At 42.1% G+C, this 20,955-nt stretch overlaps 2 protein-coding genes across 3 annotated transcripts; both read right to left on the bottom strand.

Moving 5' to 3' along the window:
* Window positions 1–1,968: 1,968 nt before the first annotated feature.
* On the bottom strand, window positions 1,969–10,505 carry litafd (LITAF domain containing). The gene is made up of 5 exons (XM_086183795.1): window positions 10,397–10,505; window positions 5,405–5,454; window positions 5,214–5,306; window positions 4,940–5,132; window positions 1,969–3,355 (listed from the first exon to the last, which is right to left on the bottom strand). The coding sequence occupies exons 2-5, from the start codon at window positions 5,448–5,450 to the stop codon at window positions 3,238–3,240; spliced, it is 450 nt and encodes a 149-aa protein (XP_086039921.1). The 5' UTR covers window positions 5,451–5,454; window positions 10,397–10,505; the 3' UTR covers window positions 1,969–3,237.
* Window positions 10,506–14,385: 3,880 nt separating this feature from the next.
* On the bottom strand, window positions 14,386–20,876 carry slc2a6 (solute carrier family 2 member 6). Of its 2 annotated transcripts, XM_086184361.1 has the most exons (9): window positions 20,285–20,876; window positions 19,451–19,722; window positions 19,019–19,115; window positions 18,790–18,889; window positions 18,136–18,329; window positions 16,904–17,079; window positions 16,660–16,736; window positions 16,438–16,580; window positions 15,895–16,072 (listed from the first exon to the last, which is right to left on the bottom strand). In XM_086184361.1, exons 1-9 carry the CDS (start codon window positions 20,372–20,374, stop codon window positions 16,034–16,036), a joined length of 1,188 nt encoding a protein of 395 aa, XP_086040487.1. In that variant the 5' UTR covers window positions 20,375–20,876; the 3' UTR covers window positions 15,895–16,033. The 2 variants fall into 2 exon arrangements, with proteins under 2 accessions (XP_086040485.1, XP_086040487.1); XM_086184359.1 differs by having other exon boundaries at window positions 14,386–16,072; window positions 16,438–16,736.
* Between the last annotated feature and the right edge of the window lie 79 nt (window positions 20,877–20,955).

Genomic DNA, 20,955 nt, shown 5'->3' on the forward strand with positions numbered 1-20,955 from the left:
TGGTGACTTTTAAAAGAACACACACAGACATTTCTCTCCCCTCCTTTTACTTTCTGTTTATTGGGGTGTTGGGAGGGGGGGGTTCATGTCTTTCTCAGTCATTCCTCCTCTGAACACACACACAAGCTTCTCCCTCCCTCCCATCATCTTCTCTCTTGATTGAAAGTGTCGCCTCCAGGTGGTTGGGAGCAGTAACTACGCTGTACTTGGTAGGGAGCTGCGGACGTTTAGAGCCCCACAGGTTTGAGGATTGTGTAGAGACAAAACCAGCATTGTAAGAAACACTTTAATCCCTATGAATTTCTTTTTCTTTTTTTTGGGGTTTATTTCTTTTAAAGCACAGATGGAATGCTCTCCTGATAGCGCATAGCTGGCTCTGTAAAGACAACATTTAAGAATTGTATATTTAAAAAATATGAACGTGTAAAATTTAAGAGAAACACTCACCTTTGTTGTTGGGTACAGAAGGAGCCAGGTGTTCATATTTCTTGTGTGTAGGTTTTTTCTTTTTCTTTTTGCGTTCCTGATGTACCATTGACAGTTCTGTTACATTTGGATTTGTTTTCTTTGCAAAACTAACTGCATTTGGTTTTGTCTTGTCAAAAAAAAGTGCAGTACAAAGATGACCTGCAGAATCACACCTTCATTTGATCTTTTCAAATTTAAAATCCTCAGTGTAGCAGCAGTGTACGACAACTATTCCTGTATATTGCCTTTTTGCTGGAAAATGTATGTTGAATAAAATTTTCTATAAAAACAAAAAGTTCTCGTGTGGGTTTCCGGGACGTAATGAGGAGCTCCTTGTGTTTGCGATGGAGGGGTCAGAGGTCAGGGCCAGATGCGGCCGAGCTTGCGCCGGTGAGCTCAGCGTCCTGTCCAGCCGCCTGCTACAGTCTGATACTTGTTGTAGGTCAGCTGATTGTAAGTTGATGCGTTTATATGAAGGACATAAAGTCCTCAAGGGCTTTCCTGTAGAAATACCTTGTTTTGTAATAGACGGAGCTGGTTAGATCCCATTTGGCGCAAATTCACAGAAGCGCCCAGCGTGATCGAAGTGTTGTAGTGTCTTTTCTTCTGCTTTTCTTTTTTTTTTACCATTTAATAAAAGCATTTGTGGATTAATGGCCATTCAGCTAAATAAAGAGTACCGTATGTGGAGTTTATAAAGATATTTTTTGGGTGGTTTTGCAACTGTTAGCCTCCAGTCACTGTTAGCTTCAGGGTAAACATACGTGTCTGGCTCCTGCTGCATTCTGGAGATTCAGACAAGTGACAGGAGGGGGAAAAACATCCTCTGAGATCAAGACCTCTATTGGTGAGTGCTTTTGAGGGAAGTTTCCTTGATTTAATTGACTTAATTGTCTCAAATATGCCATTTCAGTGTCTGAATGTTTGGAAGGTGTGTAGTTTGTGGAAAACAGGTCAAATATTTGCTTCAAGGACTATGGGGGCGAAAGAATTAGTCGTAATACGTTCTCACGATTGCTGCTTTTCTCCCACAGGGGCGGGGCAGTGGACAAACCCATGTGACATTGATACAGGAAGGGAATTCAATGGGTCGCCTCAATTCTGAGGACAGCAGGAAGCAAGACGAACAGGAAGAATCACACAACGTCATGTATCATCTCTATGGTCTATTTTATCAGCATTTTTTAATAAAATAGTTTATAACAGTAAATAAGTTCAGGCTTACTCGGGGTGATGGAATAGTAGATGAGCTGGAATCATAACCATATTGTTGATGTTGTTGTGGAATAAAGCAGGAAGTTGTTTTCGACCAGATGTAACAAAGAGCAATCAGACAAAAATGCAGCCCACCGACTCAGTGCAGCTCCAGTTTCGCTCAAAACGAAAACTATGAACGTTCCTGAGTGGATTTTGTCACTGAACAACAAACAAATAAAACAGCAGCATTTGAATGAATAAATACATTTCGTCTGCGTGACAAATATTATTATGTTGGTTAAAAAAAAAAAAGAAGAAGAAAAAAAACAGCAAACAATATAAAATTCAAAGAGAAGTCTGATGTCAGCTTTTCTTTGAACCTGCTCCTTGAGCATCATCCCCTCACACACTGGTACTCATATTAGTTCATCTATTAGTTTCATAGCTTAATGGATGACGTGATGATGATGATGATGATGATGATGATGGGCCGCCTTGCTACCCCTGCTTTTATTCTCCCGTGATTCGCCAAATTCTTGACACAAAACAACACGCCAAACTGCAGATGAGATCATTTTGCTCTCTGTAATCAAGTTGAATGGTGATTATGCTGCTTGTTTTGAATGTTTTTCTTTTTTTTTTTTTATTCGCGTTTTCATTTCTTTAAATGTATCTACAGATTGATTCCTGTTTCATCTAAATGACAGAATAATAATCCCGGGAAACATCAAATGATATTTAGGATAAAGTTTATGTACAAGCCTTCATTTCAACGTCTATTTAAAAGGTTAGGAGCTAAATAATAAAGAGCGGATTTTCAGCTGGAACAGAATAAAAGTAGAATGACTCCCAAAAAAAGTGCGGGGGGGAGGGGTAGATCATCAGGGGTTCTCAACTACTTCAAGGTCCCACTTTATGCACGTGGCACTGACCAGAGCCCATTTACAAAGATCCCATATGACTTTTTAATCTATTCTAAACTAATAATCCAGTTGAAATAAATGAAAGAAGTCTGGAATCAAATAAATACAATAAAAACAAATAGGTTTTGTTAAAATTTTGTGTCTGTTTCGAGGACTTTTCCATTATTCACCACAGCACAGGCTAAAGTTAGCAGTCAGTTTGCAAAGATAACCGCTAAAATTAGCATATGAGGAGGGGAACATTAATTGCTTTTTTTTCTATTTTTATCAAGATTTAGCATATAATTACCATCATAGATTTAGATAAATAATCTAATTTATAAAAAGATCAAGCTTTTCATAATCTGCTGTAGGACACTGATGGCCCGCCCTTGGGACCTGAACCAGTAGTTGAGAAACACTAAATTGAGTCTCCCAGAGCTTGAAAAGGGATTTTCTTTTTCCAACTCTGGCAACACAACATTCCCTCCCACTGTGGTCATCTAATTTCTTGTAGAAGTCATTCATGTTCGCAAACGTGACAGTTCATCCACAGGAACACGTTTCTCTACTATTTCATCAAAAGGGACAACTGCTTGTTGTTGTTGTTTTATAACAGATCACCAAATCCCTGTCAAAATTATCCCAATATTTCCTCCATGGATTCATTTCATTTACAGCATTTTCTCTTCTCAACGTGCAGGACTCTGTTGCAGCGGGGACAAGTGTGGTACGCGTCCTTGAAACGTTTCATGAAGAATGGAATCAGGCAGCAGCATAGGACTAACCTGTATGCACACACACACACACACACACACACACACACACACACACGGGTTTCAGTAAAAAAAAACATACATTCCCTTCGTATGAACATCTGTCAGACAGTATTAGCAGCCATTTGACAGCCCATCACATTTTTGCCATTTTTATTTTTCTAAATAAAATCTTGCAGTTAGGTGGTACACTGGTGCAGTGGGCAGCACTGTCCCCCCACAGCAAGAAGGTTCCAGGTTTGAGTCCTGGCTCCAGCACAGGATCTTTCTGTGTGAGTCTCCATGTTCTCCCTGTTCCTGTGTGGGTTCTCTCTGGTACTCCAGCTTCCTCCCACAGTCCAAAGACATCAAGAGAGGACGAGGCTGATTGATACTCTAAATTGACCGTAGGTGTGACTGTGAGTGTGAATGGTTGTCTGTCTCTATGTGTTGGTCCTGTGATGGACTGGTGACCTGTCCAGGGTGAACCCCGCCTCTCGCCCGTAGCCACTGGGATAGGCTCCACCCCCCCCAACCCTTAAGCAATAAACAGTAGAAAATGGATGGATGGATGGAAAATCTTGCAGTTACTCATTGCAGCTGTTTTCAGCAGTGCTGCAGCTGCATGTGCTCACACGTCACTGGCCAACCCTTCAGTAGACATACTGGCTTGATTCTACCAGGCTTCTCTGTCATTTGTGAAGGTGATGAGTCGCACGCTTGTTGGGGATTGTTCGTGATTTCAGTAAAATATCTTCCCTCTCATCTTCACTGTGCAGAATGGGAGTTGAACACTGGATACCTCACATATTTCTGCAGACTCTGTTCTCTGTTTGTTACACGCCATAAAATTCACCAGTCGTTGCTGCACTTGTAAATTTGAAAGTATTTATTGGTCTTAAAGGGGAGAGAATGAGACTACACAAAGGAGAGCAAGGCTAACTTTGGTGACTATGAAGTCACGTCATTCATAGCCAGTCTTGGTAAGAAAGTTCTGACATTCTCATTTACACCTCAAACATCATAAAAGGGGTATTCAAGATTATCTTGCTTCACAAATTTTGTAATTCTTCCCTTTTTTTTGGCACACAATTTATTTTCAGCTGTCATCTAAAATCTAATGTTAAAATCTCATCAGCTTCTGGTCAAGGGAACCCAGGGTGATGCCGACATCTGGGTTTGCCTTTAAAAAGACGTCATCCTCACAGCACACGATTAAGCCTCAGACCAGCACAGATGTGATGGAAACCTTTGACATCCCTTGCAACAACTCAGATCTTGAGATCATAGGTGTGAATCACATGGTAAGATGAGAGTCCGCACTGGAGCTCCTTCACTCTCTGATGGTAGCTAACTGCTTGAACCCAGAACCTTCTAGCTGTGAGGGGACAGTGCTGACCACTGCACCACTGTGCAGCCCACTGCTAAAGTCACTGACAGTAATAATACATTTGCTCAGTTAGCATTTTCTTGTTTCTTACAATAGGGATGAGCATCCCAACTCTCTGTTAATACGCTGCCCACTGTTGGTCTGGATCGTGGAGTTCAACAAATCTGACACATAGTACCTTTAAAGGAACTGGGAGCCGTGAAAGGGAGCCTGAACCTCACACTCACCCGAGGCAGATGAAGAGTAAACACATCAGCCAGGCGTACGTCCCTGCTTTGTAGGTAACGTTGGTCATGACCTGCTGCTGGCAGGAGGTGCAGGTCGTCATGCCTGGGGTCGTCCCCAGCGCAGAGTCATAACTCACAAACTTCCTTTTGCCATCGTCGTACCCTGAGCCCAAGCCCCCTCCACTCGTGAACACTGATGGAGGGACAGAGGTGTTAGAGAGAGTTGACCTGTTCACTATATGTGTCAGTAAAGTGGCCTTAGCTGTGAGTTTACCTGGTGCACCAAGAGAGGCCGTAGCTCCTTCTGGGTTATGGCTGAATGGCGTGTGGACATTGTAAACTGTCACACCGCTCTGCTGCCCCTCGCCTTGAGCCAGACAAAAGAGAGTAGGACAGAAACAAGATGTCAGCGAGCGAATCTGATGATGGAGGTGATGTTAACAGTGATGTGGATGGAAGCGTTACTTGGCATGGTGTAGGGGGGAACGCCTTTTTGCAAGTCTTCACTCATTGTGCTATGAAGAGAACAGAGAAAGCCTGGGATTATTGTCCAGACATTAATGTGAGGTCATCCTGCTGTTACAAGTCAAATGTGGGTCTGCTTTCTGCCACTAGAGGGCGCATGTGCCAAGCTGCTTGGTCCAAGTAAGTCAGGTGAAACCAAGTGGAAGGAGGAGCAGTTAGCCTATCATCACCACAGCCTAAACTGCATTGGGTGGATGCTTCTTGTCAGCTGCCTCTGGGAGGGGGGGGGGGGGGGGGGGGGTGGAGGGGCAGGCACCTGGGTTTGGCTGTCTGAGGTGTGTGTGATGGGTCACATGTTTAAGGTGCAGTCGCTAAGAGCAACGTTTATACAGTTGCTTTGTGTGTTACTCTGTGAAAATCTAGCACCACTCGAGCCTGCTGATGAGGTTTCTTAGTTTTATTGGTGATCTCCAGAGATGCACTCGTCACCCTCGACCCCCCCCCCCATTTAAAAACACACCTCCTTTAAACCGCAGCTAAACTGTGAGAAATAATGAGTTTACATAATTAAAAACTAACTTAAGTGGACTGAGGATGAACCAAAGTTGCAACTGGATTACATGCAGCAGGGTTGTGTGGGTGAATGCAATTTACAATGTATTTCCCTTTAATTAAGTTAATTAAACAAATATACTGTTGAAAATGAACACTATAAACAGCTAAAAAGAAGCCATAAACAGTATATTGTATATGGATACATTTTTTCTTTTAAAATCAAACTCAAGATAGTGAAATACAGAAGTTTACATCTTGGTTTCAACTTGAAAAGAATGAAAAAAAGAAAGCTTGATTGTCCTTTTTTAATCGACAAAATGGTAAAACTCCTCCGCCTCACACTGGCTCGTAGTCAGTAGCTGCAACGTTTTCGTGAACGAGTCACCCTGGTGGCATTCAAAACATGCTTCTGCTAAAGGCTGAGTTAAGGAAGTCATAAAGATAAAACAGATCATCCTCTAAATGTCACTAAAACATCGCCGACAGGCGAGATGAGAAAGAACAATGAGAAGTCGAGTCGAGCACAAACTGAGTTGAATAAGAGGTTACTGAAAGGGTGGAATGTTTGTAGAGCCTGGCAGATGGAAAGGTTTGGATTTCTAGATATTTCAGAAACATATTAATCTAAACATGTATTTGCAAATGTTAAACATTTCTAAAACCTCAACAAAATACTCGTCCGTAGATCAATCATAGGATCAGATTTAACTTCATTTGTTTGTTTTCCTGAAGTGGTTCCTGGCTCTAGTTTTCTAAGTTCTTTCGAGGTTAACAGCTCACACACTCTCCCCTTCAGCTTGCCATTTTTGTGGATCGATGCCCACATAATTAGAAGAAGAGGAACAATAGTCATGTGACTTTTTCAATGACTGATCTGGAACATGAAAAACACACCTAAAATCTTGGCCCATCATCTTTTTAGACTTGGACTTCAACTTCGACTTTCTTTATTTGTCATTTGGATTTTACGATAGCAGGCATAAGATAATTAATGAGGATTTTTTTCCTGTTTAGATCTCTTGTCTAGTAAAACAAACGTAACAACACACATGGCGTATGACCCTGTATTCTTTTCTCTCTCTCTCTCTGTCTTACAGAACACACACACACACACACACACACACACACACACACACACACACACATATATTGGCGCAGGAATGCAACTAAGCCGCATGTTTCTCCGTCACCAGTTTGAGGGTGTGTCAACTAATGCTGCTGGTGATGAACACACACACACACACACACACACACACACACACACACACACACACACACACACACACACACACACACACACACAAAACTGCTGCATTGCTTGTCCGTCCAAAATCTATCAAGTATTCTAATCAGGAAAATCTGACGTCGGGAGGAAAAGCGCGTCAACAATGACAACTGTACGCGACCAGTGTGTTTGGCAGTGTTCTCATTTTGAATGGAAACGGTGCCATCATCAATAATCAGATAGCAGTGCTCACATTCCCAAAATGGATTCCTCACTACAGTGTGGAGAATAAAGAAGCCTGTTATGATTGACAGGGCAGCGGGGCAGATCAGGGTAAACTGGTTGTTCTGTTTTATAAGCAGATCATGAAAGCGTCTGGGTGTGTTGAACTCACTGTCACTGAATTAAATCTTTTTTTGTAAAATTGCAACAAGCTTCATAAAGTTTGGTTTCTCAGTGAGAACAGTGGTTTGAAGTCACCGTGACCTGGCTGACAACTCCCCCCCCCCAACACACACACACACACACACACACACACACACACACACACACACACGCAGTGGAAATCTCTACCGATACCTCCTACCATATGAAACAAAACATCTGGAAAGGAAGAACATGGATAAAGTGGAGGATGAGGAACTGTGACTTGGGCGTGTCTGCTAAAATGTTCATGAGCTGCATTCTAAAATTCTTTCAAATCTCAACAGGGAGATTTTAGTGGCTGCTGCACTCAGAGCAGCAGTGGTAGACTTTAATGTATGAGGTGGCCTGGGGGAGTCCTGGGTTTGACAGCTTGCCTGTCAGGAAAACTGATGAATAGACATTAAGACTGAAATGTGAAAAGTATTTTATTTATGCAGCCACCCGAACACCATCAACAGATCAAACGTTTTCCACCTGAATGGAGGAAAACTGCTGAATGTGGCAACATTTGGGGCTGGTGAATAGGAAAAAGGTGCCAATCGATTCTATGCTTATTGTAATCATAATAATAATAATAATCATAATCATAATAATAATGGTGGCACCTGGGTGGCCAATTAGATACTTGGGGCAGCCAGGGCCACCCTGGACACCTCTCACCCCTTGAGTGACCCATGAACTCACTCACACGAACACACACACAGGCACGCACACACACACACACACACACAAGCATGCACACAGCCAGGTGCCTGGTTGTGGATTCGAGTTTAGGTGGGGCAGATTTTGAGACAATGAGACACAACTTCTTTCCATCCTCTTCTGTAGACGAGCTATGCTGACGAGTTACAGACGATTGTCACAACCAAACCACCAGTCTACCTAATTGGTGTTTTCGTGAAATTCTTCAACCAGTCGAGCGACTGAACTGTTACTCTCAGTGAAACTGAAGCCGTCTAATGTTAAAAGGACTGATTTGCAAAGCCGACGCCCTCATGCACATCTGAGTTAAAGGTGTGGTAGCACTGTGTGTGTGTGTGTGTGTGTGTGTGTGTGTGTTCGTTTTTTTTTACAATCAGCTGATGAATGATGGCTTCATTTCAAACTGGAAATTATCCAATTAACCAGCTTACAATCCACAATGGTTCGTTACAATGACACAGTAAACCAGAAGGCTTTCAAGTTGTTGTTTTTTTTTGTGTGTGCGTGTGCGTTGTTTTGTTTTTTTAATTTTCTTATTGTTCTTAGTTGAGAGTGACCTCGATTCTTTCCTCCAGGCAGCAGAGCACACAGGAGACAAGCCCAAGCATATTTCGCCTGTCTGGGAGAAAATGTGATCTCACGTTTCTTGAAAATTTAAATCCATAAATGAATTTTTGATCTTATTTTAAGTGGTTTCATTACATAACGACACACTTGTAGCCACTGACGTCATGGCCATGAAGGAACATTAAACGCCTCACTGTTGGGAGTGGAAGACGGCAAAAACTCCAACGGACCTCGAGAACAAAAGAAACAAGCATTTTCTTTTTATGCAAAAGAGATGAAGGAGGGGATGGTAAAATTCTCGCTTTACATTCTAGCTCAATAAACTATTAAATGCAAAGATATGTCAAAATGAACTTTCAAACAACTGTTGCTTCTGGAGCCCTGCAGGTCTGTTTCAGATTGGTCTTTGACAAGAACAAGATTTTGGATGCTCTCTGTCGAGGTACTGTTTTGAATTCCACTTATTTATTGGTTTCGTATTCACGATCACTCACTAAGAACAAATGATTTCCTGTCACATTGTTACTACCTCAACTACTCACACACCTCCAGTTACCCAACTATGAAACTGGCCATCGCCCTCCCCTCCAAACACCAGACATCTGTGAAATCTCCCACAACAGGCCTCAAACGTTCACCGCAAAGAAAATCAGTCATGAAGCTTTGCGGGACTGACTGCAGTTTAAAGAACAGTTCCATCAACTAAATCACAAGCAAGCGTGTAAGTGGGAGCCTCACATTTCCGTTGAACGTCAGAGTAGTCAGAGGAGGAGAGCTGGCTACACCCAGGCAGCTGCGCACCCCCCTCACCTGCTGAATTATACGCCTGGAAATCTAATGGGATCCAACACAGCAGCTCTGCCATTAATCCTGCTGAGGTCATGATGCTCTGTTAATAAGTTTGCACAGTTTTGGCAGACGATGTCAGAGAGGTTTACGTTTCTCTAAATGCAGTTTTGAAGACGTACAGAACGGCTTTGCCGTGTCGCGCACCCCAGTGCGCCACCGCCACCACCCGTACAATCGCAGTGCAACCTTCCTAAAAGTGTCAACAGGGACTTCATGAACATCGTGGCAGAGGTGTTGTACAGGCGGGCCTAAAGCTGACCTGGCAAAAAATCCACATTAGACTCAGGCCAAAATGAATGCCTGGAAAAAGGAATTTCTGTCCCTTGTAAATGAATAAATACAATTAATTAAGCAAGAAGAGTGTTCTACTTTTATAACATATCAAATATGATAATATTGTCTAACCTTTCCTTCATTATCATTTAAGGTTCACTTGTTAAGTCCACTGACTTTGCAGTTAATTTGCAAGAATTTTACAGGTTTTTCATTTGGTCATCATTTAGGTCATAAGCTTCTATATATTTGTCTATTTTCATAGATTAAACCTAAAATAAATGATGAGTGACGATGACAAACCTCCAGGTGATCGAAGCTCATCAACAGTAACAAACGTTTCAGCCCTGAAGTGCAAAGTCGTCTCTCCACACATCAAACCAGGAGAGTCTTACCTTGGTGTGCTGCTGTCGTCGATGTGCTGAAGTGTGTGTGTGAGCTGCTGCTGATGTGCAGTCCAGAGAGGTTGTGGCTGAAACCTGTACCTCTACAAGCCTCGCCCTTGACGTGCACCTGGACCCGCCCTCATCCACAAAGACCAGAAAATGCAGGTGAAATTAATCACTCAGCTGGTGAGGCGTAACTTTCAAAGGCATTATTGGTCTTTTTTTTTTACTTTGGTCTTTGTCCCACAGGGATGATTGAGGGAATGTCTCTACATTTGTGTGTGTGTGTGTGTGTGTGTGTATGTGTGTGTGTATGTGTGTGTGTGACTACAGAGTGAGTAGAACCAGTTTCCCTCCTGCTGACGTATGTATGCCTTCTGTGAAAATTCTGCATGAACCAACTAAAAGCTATCTTTGTTTTGTCCTTCTCTAAATTGCATAAGTGTGTGTGTGTGTGTGTGTGTGTGTGTGTGTGTGTGTGTGTGTGTGTGTGTGTGTGTGTGTGTGTGTGTGTGTGTGTGTGAGAGAGAGAGAGAGTCCATAATATCACTTCAACACTCACTTCCTTTCATGGCATTCCTATTAGGATGAGGCCTCTGGGCCATGTTGGCACAACTGAAACTCTGAGGGTTTATTAAACTCATGTCACCGACTTGCACATAGAAAAAAATTAATGATATGCAGAATAATAAAGCCTGATTTAATCCTTACTTTCCTGCATTTGGGAAGAATCCAAACACAGTTTTACAGCTGTGTAGTAATCTTATATCACATATGTGTACAGGTGCTGTATGAACAGTTCAGCAACAGGTTTTCAGGAGTCAGAACAGAAAGATTTCACAGTAACGCACATTTACACACCCATGTTGCCATGAATCCAGCTGCTACGCCATGAATATAAAGAAAGCAACAGTTGATGTCACCGCCTTTAAGTAGTAGTACAACGTGAAGTTGTTTTATCTGCCGGTTTGTGAGTACAGAAGGCCTGAACAGGTACTGCTTCAATGTCGGAATATTTCACAGAGATCACAATGTAATGACCGCTTTTTTTATTGAAATAATGATTTATTTCATCAGAAAAGAAATCGAAAACAAGTTATCACAAGGAAATCAAATGAGGTCAATTAGCTCGTTATTTGAAGAACGGCCACTTTTCACTATATGGCAGGATAAATGTATCCTTTTTCAGGAGAAAACAAGCTTGAGGATTTTGAGTTCATTTCAAAACTGGGGATTTTGAGATACCAACACCAAGAATGTAGTTATAGGCACTGTCGCTCTCAGCTTCCATACATTTACTGCAATCGGGATTCACATTTTGAGAAACATCATTGATATCAGTGGCATTTTTGGACCACATGATGGGTCCCGCTCCAACGCTGAACTTTTAGCCTGCAACCTGATAGCTTAGCTTCACGTCTTGTTTTGAATTGACCTCTGACAGCTATAACAAGAAGTAACTTACAAAAATAGTCAGACACATTTGGTAAACTCTCATAAAAGAGCGTAATTTAGGCTAAGCTGGTCGTTTCCTGCCTCCAGGCTCTGTGCTAAGCAAAGCTCATCTGACACACAAGAGAGTTTTCTCAGTTTTCCTCATCGAACTCTCTCATACACAAACAATATGCCTATCGAGATTCTCAAAAATGATCCATGTAGGCAACTGGACTCACCTCTTGTTGCCCATATTGATCATTTTTGAGAATTACGATGACCTGGATGATGGAGAATATTCCCAAATACATGCCTATCGGGTGTATCTGATGTGGCAAAGCTTACACGATTGAATGAATGTTGTCGGATTTCTGCTCAAAAAGGTCCTCAAATGTTTGCAGGCCAGTTCAGCTGCATTTTTCTAATATTGGTCACTTGATCACAGTGCTGCTGGGTGATGAGGGCCTTAACACACCTTACCTTTACATAGCTTAGCTTTCCAAAAGACTTGAAACAATGACTATCACACCCACAGCCCATTCCTCAAATTCCTCCATTCAGGTCTTATTTATTCATCATTCATGTCGTTTGCCAGACTGAAACACAAACCATTTTTAAAAAATTCTTGCCTCTGGTTCAGCTCTCTCATTATTTCATAATCCCGAAACACGTCAAGTGGAATATTGTGGAGATAAAAGTGACAGAGAGAGAGAGACAGAGAGAGAGAAAGAGAGAGAGCACGGGGTGTTGCCTCATCACATGATGTCAAAAGGGGTGAGGCGGTGTGTGTGTGTCTGTGTGTTTCGATGGGCCTGATGAACAACATTCCAGAAAATAGACCAATCCTTACAGAGCTTAAGATACTGTAGCAAAAATAAGTTGTGTGTGTGTGTGTATGTGTGTGCGTGCGTGTGTGTGTATGTGCGTGCGTGCGTGCGTGTGTGTGTGTGTGTGTGTGTGTGTGTGTGTGTGTGTGTGTGTGTGTGTGTGACTGTGTGACTGTGTGTAACTGGGACATTCTTAATTGATTAGAAGACAAGATGAGTCTTTAATGACATGGACACAATGTTGTGTCTCACATTGGGCGAGGCCACCTGCTCATTTAATGATTGTCACGATAAAGAATTAAGAGACATCTGAAACCACAGCAACAAGTAAAGATGCTAACAACTGGCTAAAACCTGGAGCCTGCATTAATACTGTATAAAAAGTAAAAATAGTGAAGTCAAATGCACAACAAAGTCACTTAGCCTTTTAATGTGGTGAATTATATGATGACACTGACGGCAAGGTTGTCTGTCACTTTAGGTTTTGGCTTTTAGAAGAAGGAAGAAGATGAATGAAGAACGATCATTTAAAAAATTTAAAAAAATAAAATAAAATGAAGACCAGAGGCCTCAGATTTTATCTTAAATTTTAAACTGGTCAAAAACTGTGGGATATAGTAAGGAAATAAGATCTTGAATCAGTTTTGGCCTGTCTTACCATCTTACAACAACCAGTAGTTGAGTCATGGCTTGTCTAAAGGAAATTAGTTAATATTTACATATTTTATGCTCTTTCTGTGTTGTTTTAAGTTAGAAGTTGGGGGGGAGCATTACAAACCCCACAAAGAGAAGCCCCATATTTTTCTTGGGCCTTGGAGCTGGACCCAGAATGGAGCCTTGCGGTACACCGGGTTCTTGAGGAGACAGAGGAAAGACAGCAACGTGATTTTGTTTGTGAAGGAACAGGAAACATTGGTGCACTAGAAATCAAAGCCATTCTGAAACAAGAAAAATACTCTGATGGTTTGGAGATTTCACGGCTCAATTAGAGAAGAAGTGAAGGTGAAAGGGTGTAACTTGGTCATAGTTTAAATTATTATAGAAGTCATGGCTGAACACATTTTGAACAAACACAAAGGTAGAATAGAAAAGAATAACTGTTATCCTCCTCTAGAGGAGATTCATATGTGCAGGAGCTCACATAAAACAAAAAACACTCTTCCACTCCAATAATAAAAAGCGAATTGATACATAAAATTAAATTAAAATAGAATATGATAATAATTACAATAATTTGTCAGAAGGCAGCAGACAGGTGATGAGGAGCGAGGGATGCAGAGAGGGAGGGACAGAGAGAAGCACTGAGTTAAGTAAAGGAAGAAAGGAAGAGGGTGGAGACAAAAATCTAGAAATAGTGTCTGACTCAGCAGGTATATAAATACTGAGTGAACGGAAAAGACACGCTCAGAAACTGCTCCGTCTCCTTCTGTCTTTGCTGCCGCCCTTCCACATTTCTAAGTTACGTATTGTTCAACAGCAAGAAAACGACAAGGGGATGCCAAGAGTAGCCGTAAAGGTACAATTACAGTAGCTAGCAATGAAGAACCAATGGCCGACTGAAAAACCTACTTCAAACTGATCAAAGAGGCCTCAATAAACTCAATTTCCAGAATAATAAAGTTTTTAGTATTTTTTTTTAACATACATTGACACACAAAGCCTGCACCTCTACAGGCTTATATTTTAACAGTGTATGTTGTATGAAATTCGCACTGTTCTGCCATTGTCCCCAGACAAGACAACAGATAACCCTTTCTACTGGATAGGAAGCGTCCATCAAATACACTTTTAAAATACACTTTTCTCCTAAACAGTCTTTGCATGCATTGCTAGAACCGGTTTGTGTGCAACTTTAATCAAAACTTTACTCTGCAACAGCTATTTGACGATAGATGAGGACTCGCGCAGTGCACTTGCCATCCCTACACACCCACTCCTTACCTTAAACCAAAAATAGTCCCCAACATAACAATTTGAACCAAATGTCCTCTCAATGATTTAAAAAAAAAAACCCACACAGAATCAGTTCTTTGCGCTGATTTTTTTTTAAAATGGCTTTTTAATTTTTTTATTTCGAGATTACACTCAGGGAGTTTCAACGTTTGATATTGATCTGAAACAAAAATAATTAAAAAAAAAAAAACACAGCTCTGTAAAAACTATCAGTTTTACCCCGCCACCCAAAAAAAAACCCTTACAAAAATACTGTTTTTCAGAAACCATCTTAATTGCACTTAAAATCTTGCCTACAGGATCACTCACTGTAACATTTCTTGAGTGACCGTGTTCAAATATTATCTGACATGTTCATAGCAAACTTTTGTAATAGTTATTTTACAGTTATAATTTCCCTGAATTCCCTTTGTTTTCTGCAGTGTAAGCATCTGATAAGGTCAGAGAGATTACAGGAACTCCTCCGCTGAGGAAATGGAGCGAGTGAGGCTGAAAGGACACTGCAACATGTGACCACTCGCTGAGCAACCATAGCACGCTGGCGATGTCACTTCCTGTCCTACTTTTCAAAACAGCTGATAGGCCAGATTTCTGTTCTGTTTTGGAGCAGGACTGACAAAGATTTTATTTTCTTTATTCACCCATTACTCTTGTTATATTAGAGTCCTGCTGGCGGACTTTTTTTTAATGTCATAAGTCAGTGTAACAAGGATGAATCCGTTGCTGATTCTTTGTAGGATTGCCTTTCATTTTCTTCCCTTCGAATTGACTTAGAAAATGCAGTCCAACCTGAAACAGCTCAGTAGGCAGCACATTAAAACACGTTCAAGTAAATGATAAAGTGTAACTGCATAAATCAACGTGACCTGTTCATTTTCTGTCCCTTTAGTTAAGTAAAATCAGACATGAAGGCAAAGAACAAACAGTGAAGTAGTGTTTTGTCCAATACTTCTTGGTATGGATGAAAAGTTATAATTTAGGGAAGGTGTTAAATGCTTCTCATTACCATTTTGTTTAATGTAAAAGCTGAAAAGAAATGGTGACCGAGTGTGACTGGCGGCAGACATGAAAGAAAATAAAGACATTTGTCCTTTACCAGTTTGAAATCAAATGACCAGTTAGTGGGAAAAGTGTTGTGGGAGCTTCCGCTACTGTGATGGAGAAGGAGAACGATTGATGGTGAACGTGCGACCTGTCCTGAAATAGTTCTCTATTTCCTCCAGCGACCTTCCACGAGTCTCTGGAATGCAAACGGCGTTGAACAACAGCCCCAGAACACACATCACTGTAAACCACAAGTAGGGCACGTACAGGCCGTATAACACCTTCAGGTGTGTGAAGGCGATTGTGAGCATAAATGCCGTCAACCAGCTGACAGTCACGCACAAACCTGAAGCCACACCCCTGGCAACCAGTGGCAACACCTCTGACATCAGCAACCATGTGATTGGCCCCCATCCCATGGCGTAACCTAGGAGACAAACATGAGGAAGCAAACAACTCATTTAAAGCGGATGCTTTTATGACATAAATAAAAGCTCCAAACATTCAATTCAAAAAGCTACCAGAGGGATCTGCCTTTACTCCTCCGCCTTTGAATATTTAATCAGTACAATTAAATCAACCAGTTGGAAACCTTAACCCTAACCCTAACCCTTTCAGGGGTGTAAGATGGAGGATGTTGGTGTGACAGCCTGAATCACGCCAGGAGAGCTAAGTAGAACAAGATGACCCTGCATGGGGACGATTAGATGTGTTGTCTTTACCAACTTTGTATTTCACGTTAAAATGGCCGCACTGATTTGAGTACTGAGATAAGATGGGATAAACACATACCAAATATAAATATGATGGTGCTGATGAGAGGGATGAGGCTCGCTGCAGTTTGGTGGCTGGGGTCTGGAACGTTTCCCATGATATTATGGGAGCTGTAGTCCCAGCTCGCAGTAAGGTTCGGAGGGTTAGGGCTCGGTGAGCAACTAGAGCCGAAGGAGACCATGGTCAGAGTCAGAGAGGACAGGAACATCAGCATGCTTGAGGTGTACAGCAGAGCTTTACGTCCTGCCTTGTCCATCAAACTGGCTGCTATAGCAACGGAAATAATGCGAGCCGCTCCCACAATAGCAGCATTGAACCTGAACGAATCAGAACAAGGATAAGTTAGGATATGTCGTGTCTCAAGACCAACAGATTAGTGACAACATCAGAACCATTAATTAACAACGATTCAAGAGGTCAGACTGTAGTTTCAGTGTTAGTGAAGACAAGTTGAGTCCATAATAATTGTTAAAGTCGGCTCTACCTCGGCTCCAGCAGGCCCTTGCTATTTTCAAAGAGCAATTCCATGTAAACCAGGATGGGAGTGATGCCCGTCATCTGCTGCAGGAAGCGCATCACCACTGAGATTATGATTGGCCGGTAGAAGGTGGGTGTAGCCAGCTGGGAACACGTGACTCGGCTCTGCATCCTGATGCTGTGCTGCAATGAGGCACACACACAAATACACAAATGTGTGACAACTCCATTCCAACACCCCCCCCCCCCATCTATTAATGTCCTCATTCACACATCTTTCAGTGTGTGAGAAAAATGATTTTAAAACCAATTACATCTCAAACCTTTAAATGATATCAGTGTTTCCTCTTTTACTTCCAAATGAGTTGAAGCCAAAAGGTTGAAAGGTTAAATGGAGATTATTTTCAACTTGGGTCCCATTTTTCTGTTTTCTGCTCGGGTTAGGGTTCTAAATTAAACACTTAAATCTAAATTGGTCCAGTATTGAGAACCACAATAGAACCATCCGTTCATCCATCCATTTTCTTCCACTTATCCTGTTCAGGGTCATGGGGGGGGGCTGGAGTCTATCCCAGCAGCCTTCAGGTGAGAGGCGGGGTTCACCCTGGACGGGTCACCAGTCCATCACAGGACCAACACATAGAGACAGACAACCATTCACACTCACAGTCACACCAACGGTCAATTTAGAGAATCCAATCAGCCTCGTCCCCTCTTGATGTCTTTGGACTGTGGAGGAAGCTGGAGTACCAGAGAGAACCCACACAGGAACAGGGAGAACATGGAGACTCACACAGAAAGATCCTGTGCTGGAGCCGGGACTCGAACCTGGAACCTTCTTGCTGTGAGGCGACAGTGCTGACCACTGCAGCACCGTGCCGCCTACAATAGAACTATCTGGATCAAAAGTGGTTCACTATGAGCTTGATGAGACCTCAGATGGGCTCAGATTTTTATCTGAGATTAACAAAATAATTAAAAGGATCCCTAAACTCTAAGATCTCTGTATGGTCAAACACTTTAGCAACTCTCAGTGGCCAAAATGAGTGGATAAACAGATGTGGATAACTGCCTGATATTGTGTTTTCACAGCGGTCGTGGACGAAATCAGAGCATTTGGTTCTTATTATTGTTTGCACTCAAACACTTGTAAAAAAGCAAAACAAAACAAAACAAAAACAAAGGGCTGAGACTGAAATCTACTGTTGTTAAAACCAATGATGTGTGTCTGCCTCTTACCTGTATAGCGCTGAGCTCCACCCGTGTGTCGTAGTTGGCGCCACGCAGCCAGCGGAGGGCCCGCTCAGCCTGCTCCTGTCTGCCCAGAGAGAGGAGCCTTCTCGGGGAGCGGGGCATGAAGACTAGCAGTATAACCATCAGCACGGCTGGCACCTCCCCCGCCACTGCCAGCCATCGCCACGGTACCACCAGGCCTGTACATCATCCATGATTTTGAGGTCACGATGAAACAAGAAAGAAGGATAAAACTGAGGCTGTTACATCTTGACCGCAGGCTCTGCTGCGATTTGAGGTTGCTAACACTCAAAATACAGAGATTTTCTTTTGCTTCCGTTACACCTCTTCAATGAACCACTAAAAATCTCATATTCGTGGCTACATGGGTAACACTTGACAATCAGGTACAGTTAACAACAGTAATATAAGACCTAGTCAATATATAAGAATAAAATATAAAGTAAAAGTAAAAGTAAAGTAAAGTAAAATATAAAGTGCAACATAAGTAACGTCTCCCTTACCCCACCCCACTCTCTAGGTTGTTTATATCCACACACCACACATTCGCTAATAGTTACATGTGCATTAAGGAGCCATTCTTAATGTTCCCTTATTGTAAAGTGGTACAGCTAAAAGTTTAAAAAGTAGAGCACCTACCCAGACAGTAGAGTACCAGGGATCCACACACAGAGGTGATCTGTGGGCAGGAGCCCAGAGCTCCTCTCACGTTTTTGTGGGAGATCTCTGAGATATAAACCTGTAACAAATAAGAGGGAGGACTATTCCACACAGAAAATCTTCTTATGTACGTAAATATAGGGCCTACAGGTGTTTCATGACTGGTATTTCAGAGGAAATAGGAGCATCCACATCCATCTTAACCTACTGGAATGGATGCTGATGTCATCCCCCCAGCAACACCTGTCAGGAAGCGGCCGATGTCAAGCATCCACAGGTTCACGGCCCCGCCCATCAGCATGTAGCTGAAACAGAGATAAAATCTGTACATGCAGGCTCACAGAGGCACACAGGCATGATCACCTCAGTGACCAGAAAATGTTGTTTAACTTTGGAATCAAGGGATTTTGTTCAGAGAAAGGAGAGAAAAATTAAGTTGAGATCCTTCTATAAATGAAGCTGTAAAATAAAAGGTGCGCCACAGGACAACCCCCCCCTCCACACACACACACCTACACACACACACACACACACACACACACACACACACACACACACACACACACACACACACACATTAAGTGCAATACAGCATTTTCTATCAGCTTACTCAATTCAACAGCTGTACAGCATCACTAACCCAATAGTGCAAGGTATAGCTGACGCAATGATGCTCAGCTTCCGTCCAATCAAATCATTGAGCAGCATGGCCCCCAGCCCACCAGCTGCTGCACCCAGGGCGTAGACTGAGCCGAACCAGCCAGCCTGCGTATGGTTCATCTTTAGGCGGGGGTCAGCATCTGGGCTCATGAGCTGTGGAAGGACAGGGGATGGATAGACCAGGGAGTATCCGAAGTTGAAGTTCCCTAGGACGGCTGCAAAGACAGCAAGGTACAGCCTGGAGTTGTGAATCTGGGATAGGAGATAAAAATCACATATGTTTAGGTGAGTATTGTGATTATAATCTTATTTTCTCACAATTTAAACAGGAATAACTAGAAAAACAGCATTGCAGTTGTGTGCCTCTGCAAGGTGTTCTTGCCTTTAACTTGCAAAAACCTTTCAGTTTATCCTCAAATCCCAGTGGATGTTTGTGACCAATCTAAAGCTCATTGACAAGAATGGGACGGCTGCATGCAAGCTAATAGTGACATTTGACCAGCAAAAGGTTTTCAGTTCAACTGAACATTTGTGCCAAATGGAAATAAATTCCCTCGAGGCTTTCATGAAAAATCACATTAATGTTAATTGATAAAGCATAAAAGGAATATAATGGTGACACGTGATGTATTGTTCCCAACCTACATTTCAAGCACAAAAAAACAACCCCTATCACAGGGATTTCCTGTTTTTAAAACTTTTAAAACGAAGTTGTAATGAAAAACCATGAGAATTTCCTCAAGCATGTGCAATCAAGAAGTTACAAAGCCACAACATTTGAGTGCAGTGCTTTAGAAGATGTTAGATGTTAAACCTGAGATTCTGACGATGTTAGTCTTCTTTTCAGCAGAGGACTTTCTTCATCCGCGTCTGCAGCAGTAGACGGTGACGTCTGATGATTCATCTTAGATTCTATCGTACGGACTTGAAGTGCCTCCAAGTCCGATTTCTGTTCTCCTTGAGTGAGAAAAAAAATAAGCCCAAAGAAGCAAAGGTGTCCTCTTGAAACACACTCAAGAGAAGTCAGTCTTGTTCCGGTGACGGCTGGTTTTTTTTTAAAGCAGATCCTTAGCTTCACATGTCGAGACAGAAACCCCAGTTAGGTATGAGTAAGAATGAAAGTGAAAATGAAGGCTGCTGGCTCGACATTCAGGAAATTCATTTGTTTGAAAATGTACAGTGTCTGATCAAACATTCAGAATGGATGACAAAACCGTAGCTGGAAGTACCTTTGAAGATATTTTTTTTAACTGTTTTGTGGGTGTGTGCAGTTTGAAATGAATTGTTGTAGTCAGTGGTGTTCCTAGTTTAAATGAAACCCGAGTGTTGCAACCAGATCACGATCAGAAAGCGGAAGAAAGGGTTGAGCAGTAGTATTCCTAGATTGGGCCAGAGAGGAAGCAGAAGGAGAATCAGAGAGATGTAGATCCCCTTCTCACAGCCCACGAATCATGAGATCCTGCCACCCATCTATTTTCTATACCA

This window comes from Aulostomus chinensis, chromosome 18, assembly GCF_037954235.1.
Source record: "Aulostomus chinensis isolate RoL2024-O1b breed Wild chromosome 18, RoL_Achi_v1.0, whole genome shotgun sequence".
Lineage (NCBI taxonomy): Eukaryota > Metazoa > Chordata > Actinopteri > Syngnathiformes > Aulostomidae > Aulostomus > Aulostomus chinensis.

Coding starts and splice junctions, on each gene's coding strand:
- litafd (XM_086183795.1), bottom strand. CDS start 5,450: ATGAGTGAAGACTTGCAAAAAGGCGTTCCCCCCTACACCATGCCAA. Junction 5,133..5,213: donor GGCCTCTCTTGGTGCACCAG/GTAAACTCACAG, acceptor TCCCTCCATCAG/TGTTCACGAGTGGAGGGGGC. Junction 3,356..4,939: donor TTACTCTTCATCTGCCTCGG/GTGAGTGTGAGG, acceptor GTGTGCATACAG/GTTAGTCCTATGCTGCTGCC.
- slc2a6 (XM_086184359.1), bottom strand. CDS start 20,374: ATGAATCATCAGACGTCACCGTCTACTGCTGCAGACGCGGATGAAGAA. Junction 19,723..20,284: donor TAACATCGTCAGAATCTCAG/GTTTAACATCTA, acceptor CTCCTATCCCAG/ATTCACAACTCCAGGCTGTA. Junction 18,890..19,018: donor TGACATCAGCATCCATTCCA/GTAGGTTAAGAT, acceptor TATTTGTTACAG/GTTTATATCTCAGAGATCTC.